This window comes from Solanum lycopersicum, chromosome 8 (genome assembly GCF_036512215.1).
Source record: "Solanum lycopersicum chromosome 8, SLM_r2.1".
NCBI classification, from domain to species: domain Eukaryota; kingdom Viridiplantae; phylum Streptophyta; class Magnoliopsida; order Solanales; family Solanaceae; genus Solanum; species Solanum lycopersicum.
This window is the reverse complement of record NC_090807.1, coordinates 61,578,794-61,585,737: the sequence shown is the minus strand read 5'-3', so window position 1 is coordinate 61,585,737 and position 6,944 is coordinate 61,578,794. Positions and strand designations below refer to the sequence as shown.

The following is a 6,944-nucleotide window of genomic DNA, read 5'->3' as shown; positions in this document are numbered from 1 at the left end:
AAGATATCGTAATATATAGATTACATTCGATTCTCAATGCGTGTTACTCTCTATATACGCATCTTTTTATCGATCGCTTGATACGGCGGGATAAGGAATATTTAATAATCTTAAAATAAAACATGAAATTATTCTATTCTCAATTAGAGATAATAATGAACTTTAGAATAATTTATTCTATCATAAAAATTTTATATAAATTATTCGCTAACTAATCTCATGAAATTATCAAAATTTATAAAATATCTTCATTTATATTATTTTCTGTATCAAACGATCCCTTAAAGTTTAAAATAATTAGTGTCCATCGAGAAAATTAGCAATATATATAGTAATATCAAAATATAGTGTATATGATTCTCCTAAAGATCTAATGATTATAACCTATTAAAGATCGAAAAATGGAATTATTTATAAGTAAATTATTTCTATATTTGTTTAATTAATGTCCAAAAGGCAAAGGTCATTATGATTATAATTTTACTATATTTTTTTTTTTGGCATATCAAATTATTTGTCGTGTTTCAGTTTTATGTATTTATAAGAAAAATATTTTTAAAATTATTTTAATCTCATTTATTTCTTAATAAATAATCTATCTTTACTAAATGTTTATTTTATTGAAGTATTTCTAATATTTAAAAATAATACTATCAAGATAAATGGATAAATATATTAATTTTGTCATGCATCTATAAAATGATAAAAAATTATTTTTAAAGATTATGAAAGATAATTTTAATGGGATATAGTTGTTAATATGATATCCTTTACATGGAAGTAGAAATGACGTAAATAGTATGAAGCATTCCTTTTATGGAAAATGACTTAAAAATTAAATTAAATAAAGATAGAGACAAATAAAATGGTTTATTTCTTTAGTTACAGGTTAACAATCGGTCTTTTATTTACTTTGATAAATTTTAATTTCTTTTTGTCATATCACAAGCACATTAACTAAATAAACAATTATATATATATATATCTGTTTTTACTTAATAAACAGGGATGATGAATAAGTATCCCTAAATTTATGGCCGAAATCTGAGAAACACACTTATACTATACTAAGGTTCTATTATCCCTAAACTTATTTTATTAATAATTTTCCGCGCCTTTTCGATCTACATGACACTATCTTATGGGCCCAATGTTGTTTGACTTTTTTTAAGCTAGTACCACGTAAGACGAAAAGAAATAGAAAATTATAGGACCTTAGTATAGTTTTAAGTGTATCTTTGGAATTATAGGCATAGATTGGGAGTGTATTTTCCCTAGCAAATAAGTACTTAAACTTTTTTGAAAACATGCATACAGATAATTTATTTAGCCTTAATTGACGATTAAATATTTTAATTTATTTTTATTGTGTTTTGTGGACACTCAATATTAATGTAACATATAGATTCTAGAGATGTATACAATCATTTTGCAAATTGAAGTTTTTAACTGACTCGGCAAAAATGAATTAAGTTTGTCTAATGTGCGTAATAGAACTTGAAGTATTTACTCTAGAATTAGGGCTAAATTTTAGTGTTTAATTGTGATAATACTTGTGAATAATCACAATTTTTTTAAAGTATTAATTGCTCTCTATTCAATACTGAATCATGCGTATCATGCGGTCTCATGTTTAAACTCAATTAGAAATAAAAATAGTAAGCAATTTCTTCTTATTAGGTTTTAATCTCGATTAACAGAATTGTCTATACATGTTTGATGAAGAGAAATATCTCATGAAAATAATGAGATTAACTTATATCCAGTGACCCTGGACAAAAAGAATTACACCATCAGCTTATATTTATTTTTTTCATATTTAAAGATTAATGATTCTTTTAGCTTCTTTTTTTTTTTAAAGACGCTCTATAAATTTAAAATTGTTTTGAAATAACGTTTATTTTTTTTCATACTATCGACTTTGAAGTATTACTTAAATAAATTGGAATACATATGAATGTATATAGATCAAAGTTTAGTTTCAATTAATTTTGATATTGTCAATAAAATGAACTAAGAAGAGAAAAGTTTAAGTAATGGAAGCATCTATCCAAAAACTTTTTCATGTTAGAAAGAAAATTTAATAAGTTATGAATAATTTTTTTTTATGAAATTAATTAGTCTAGATATTTTTTTAAAAAAAGTAAAAAGTTACCATTGATGATTGTCTCAAATTGCTTCAATGGTGTTGATGTGGAATGACGTAAAAATAATAAGTACCAGAAAACACTACAAAAAATCTTCTTATTTTTGACAACCAAGAAGATACAATTAATTTAGAGTTCAAGTTATCATATAATACTTTATTATTATTATTTAAATATTAATGATAAGTAATATATTTTAAAAATATAAATATTTCTAAAAATGAGCTGATGGTTTAATTTATTTAGTTCATTGTCAGTGGATATAAGTTAATCTCGAAAATGATAAGATATGTACAAACTTGTTCGAAAACTATACTTACAAAAAAAAAAATCAAAAGAAATCTAAACATAATAAAGTTTTACCTAAAGGGATAACCATGCATTTTATACTTAATTGGAAGGTTTAAAATTAAAATTTACTCATCATTAAGAGATCAAAAAATATTGTTGTCCCTTTGATCTTTACGTATTCATTGAAAATTTCTTTTTATGCCAAAATTGGATTGCATTAGATGTTATTTTCAAAAGTTATAATTCCCTTTTTTAGTAAAAATCTTTAAAATTGAGTATATGATTCAATCAACGTACTAATTGTACGGATAGCCATGTTCCTCTTCTTTGTTTTCCTTTTTTTTTCCCCACTTTGCCCTTCTCTCACCCAACATAGCTATAAAAAAAGCACTTCCCTAAACCCCTCGACTCTCGTCGAATTCGTTTAGGTTAACTTTTGACTTATATATCGATCTTTCAATACTATAATATAAACATAAAGTTTTATATCAATTTTTTAAAACTTCCTTAAACCCTTCATTTTTCACCGAATTCATTTAGATTAACTTTTAACTTATATATCGATCTTTTAATATTATAATATAAACATAAATACAATATAAACATAAATTTATACATTGATTTTTTACCTATTGAAAGTAAATTAAAGAATAATGTTAAATGATTAAAAAATTTGATCAGAAATTTAAAAAGATTATAATATTTTATATATTTTAATTAAAACATATGAAAATTAAAAAGATTAAAATATCTAAAAATATAAAACAATTCTGATTAAATTCTAATCAAATTTTATATTTCATAAGTTAATTCATACATCATTCATCTTCGAGACATGGTGAACAACTTACTACATATTTATTTACGTTTATTAGCATATTTTTTCTATAAAAAAATTATTTTCGATAAATCATCTGACACGACTTGGCCTTGGGTGACCAAGAGTTCACGTACTCTTAATAAAAATTTTGAAATTGCCGTCTTCTCTCACATGTTCTCAACATAATAGAGTGACACGTGTCACAAACTCTCTATTTTTCTCCTGTTTGTCGTTTGATATTTTACTTTTCCATTTTCTCTTTCTCTTCTGTTTCATTTTTTATTTTTGTCTCTTTTTTCTTCATCTTCCGTTTAGTTTAAAATAGCATGAGCTGGAGGTGGAGATTCCGTGTGTGGGATTTGAGCTGTAAATATAAACAACCCCCCCACCCCCCCTACCCCCATGTATTTACCTATATATACATACACTGGGATTCATTACAGTATCATAGGTTTCATCTTTTTCACAAGTTGTGTTAAACATTTTTGGTGTTTTTGGTAAAAAAAAAAAAAGAGATATGGAGTTTGTGTCTATGTTTTGCTTGTTTTCTTTCATTTCTTGCTCAATTCTACTTCTTCATTCTGTGTTTAAGCTCTTTGATTGTGGTGTTAAGAAGTTACCTCTTCCTCCTGGTTCTTTGGGTTGGCCTTATATTGGTGAAACTTTTCAGCTTTACTCACAAAACCCAAGTTTCTTCTTTGCTTCAAAAGTCAAGAAGTTAGTACTCAATTTTCTTGATTTTCTTCTTGGTATTCTTGATTTTGAGTTGCTAATGAGCAATGGTTGTGTTCTTTTTTGTTGGAAAAAACAGGTATGGTTCAATTTTCAAGACTCACATATTGGGATGTCCATGTGTGATGATATCAAGCCCAGAAGCAGCAAAACTTGTTTTGGTCACTAAAGCTCATCTTTTTAAGCCTACATTCCCTGCTAGTAAAGAGAGGATGTTAGGGAAACAAGCCATTTTTTTTCATCAAGGAGAATATCATGCTAAGCTAAGAAAGCTAGTTCTTCGAGCATTCAAACCCGAAGCCATCAAAAACATCGTACCAGACATCGAATCGATCGCGATAACATCACTTCAATCTATGCAAGGAAGATTAATCAATACTTACCAAGAAATGAAAACAGTATGTTTTATAATCATGTTTTCTTGCCCAAAAAAAAAAAACAGGGGAAAACAGAGTCCCCTGTTTTTTTCCTCTGTTTTCCCCCTGTTTTCGTGCTGTTCTCAATTTGGCAACATTTTTGCAGTACACATACAACGTTGCATTGCTTTCGATATTTGGCAAAGATGAAATGCTGTACAGGGAGGATCTAAAGAGGTGCTATTACGTGCTCGAAACAGGGTACAATTCGATGCCAATCAATCTCCCAGGAACACTTTTTCACAAATCAATGAAAGCACGAAAGGAGCTAGCAAAGATGTTGGCTAAAATCATATCAGTTAGGAGGGAAACAAATCAAAATCATGCAGATTTGTTAGGATCCTTTATGGGAGATCAAGAAGATCTTACAGATGAACAAATTGCAGATAACATAATTGGTGTTATATTTGCTGCTAGAGACACTACAGCTAGTGTCCTTACATGGATCCTTAAGTACCTTGGTGAAAATCCTAGTGTCCTACAAGCTGTCACAGTAAGCATTTTCCTCGTAAACAGATTCAGGATTTGAACTCTATAGATTCTAACTCGAGTCTTTTTTTCGTTTTTTTTTGTGTTTGTAGGAAGAGCAAGAGGGGATAATGAGAGAAGGAGAAGTGTTGAGTTGGGCACATACAAAGAAAATGCCTATGACTACAAGAGTGATCCAAGAGACACTTAGAGCTGCTTCAATCTTATCTTTTACATTCAGAGAAGCTGTTGAGGATGTTGAGTTTGGAGGTCAGCTTTGACACTTTATATTTTCATTGAGTCATAAATTTTATTATATAGTTTTGATAAATTTTTATCAACTCAATACATCGAAAACCCCTTAAATTTACGAGCCATATGGACAACAAAATTTATTTGATATCGCGTGTGTTACCCAATCTTAAATTATCTGAGTCAATATAATTAGGTCAAAGTTTAAATACTCGATATGACGAAATTATCTTCGTGATTTATTTCAGGATATCTAATACCTAAAGGATGGAAAGTATTACCATTGTTTAGAAACATTCACCATAGCCCTGATAATTTTTCTGAACCTGAGAAGTTTGATCCTTCAAGATTTGAGGTAAATATTAGAAAAATTTTAGTAATTAATTAACATTTTTTTACAATATCCATGGATACTGAGAAAAATCTTTTATTTTTATGTGATGGTGCCAGGTTACTCCAAAACCCAATACTTTCATGCCATTTGGCAATGGGACCCACTCATGTCCAGGCAATGAGTTAGCCAAGCTGGAGATTTTGATCCTTGTACATCATCTGACCACAAAGTACAGGTTAGCAATAATTCGTCAATATTTAAAGTTTATAAGTTTTGAATTTTTAATAGATATTTTAAGATAATCTTTAAATAGTCTGATTAAATTGGTGATTCTCATTCTAGCTTCGCTCCTGATTGATAGAACTTATAAATTTCTTTTCTTTTTCAAAAGATGAGGTAAAAAGAAATTAAGAATATATTGTTATAATTATTACTAAAATTGAAGTTCCTAAAAATAGAAATGTTTTAGTGTTACTCATCTCATAATATTTTGTTCCATTTTCTCTATGTTTGGCAGGTGGTCTATGATGGGCCCACAAAATGGAATTCAGTATGGACCCTTTGCTCTTCCCCAAAATGGCCTGCCCATTATGCTCTCCCACAAGACATCATAATAAAATATTAAAATAACACAAAATAAAAATAAAATTAAAAAAAAAAAAAAACATTGAATTGTGAGAATATCTCTTCAATTCCATCATCTAAAGATTTTCCCTCACAACTTGGAGGAAAATATATGAAAAACAAAATTTCCTTCTTCATGAGGAAAGCTAAGAAGGATCCAGAAACATATGAATAAATTCAAAAACGATGTGTTACTGACCTTCAGAGATTTTTCGAATACTAAAGAAAAAAAAGAGATGAGAAATTCAATCACAAAGAAAAAGAAAATTTTGTATATATATATTAATTTATCTAACTTAAGAAAAGAAAGGAGTTAATGTAAACATAGGGATTTTTTTTTTTGTTTTTTTTTTCTATTTTTTCTTGCTATGTAATTTTTTTAGAATTTATTTGTGGCATGTATAAAGTCCGCAAGGCAATTAATGAAAAATCTGATTTTCATTTTTCTTGCAAGCAAACATAATATATAGTTGACAATATTATTTATTTTTGTTGCTTATTTAGTTTGCTCTGAGATTCATTCAGTTATTATTAGATTTATACATTCGTTCTTATCCCTCTTTCTGCCAATTGCCGCCCCTCTTCCCCTTTAACATATAAAAATTATCGATTTGAATCGTTCGATCATTTAATTTACGAAATATATGAATATTTCATACATTTCAATTTAGATTGTGTATGTTTCAATAATATTAATAAATTTATCACTTAAAATATTGAATAGAAGCTAAAGTAATATGAATGTACTACGTGTATATTTTTGAGCTGCAAGTTATTAAAAAAGTTAATAAAATTATTTTAAAAGAAAATAGAAGTGTTTTTTTTTTTTTGGTTCTATTTTTCATGGGATATTTGTGAAA

At 27.6% G+C, this 6,944-nt stretch overlaps 1 protein-coding gene across 1 annotated transcript; it reads left to right on the top strand.

Annotated features, from left to right (window-relative positions):
- Positions 1–3,527: 3,527 nt before the first annotated feature.
- LOC101254720 (abscisic acid 8'-hydroxylase 3) lies at positions 3,528–6,570 on the top strand. Its single transcript, XM_004245970.5, has 7 exons — positions 3,528–3,975; positions 4,070–4,388; positions 4,513–4,899; positions 4,988–5,144; positions 5,375–5,481; positions 5,577–5,695; positions 5,978–6,570. The coding sequence occupies exons 1-7, from the start codon at positions 3,776–3,778 to the stop codon at positions 6,072–6,074; spliced, it is 1,386 nt and encodes a 461-aa protein (XP_004246018.2). The 5' UTR covers positions 3,528–3,775; the 3' UTR covers positions 6,075–6,570.
- Positions 6,571–6,944: the final 374 nt, after the last annotated feature.

What these genes read in the sequence shown, in the direction of transcription:
- LOC101254720 (XM_004245970.5), top strand. Translation starts at nt 3,776, where the DNA reads ATGGAGTTTGTGTCTATGTTTTGCTTGTTTTCTTTCATTTCTTGCTCA. An exon ending in TGAGGATGTTGAGTTTGGAG is followed by an intron (nt 5,145 to 5,374) that starts GTCAGCTTTGAC and finishes GATTTATTTCAG; the next exon opens with GATATCTAATACCTAAAGGA. An exon ending in TTGATCCTTCAAGATTTGAG is followed by an intron (nt 5,482 to 5,576) that starts GTAAATATTAGA and finishes TGATGGTGCCAG; the next exon opens with GTTACTCCAAAACCCAATAC.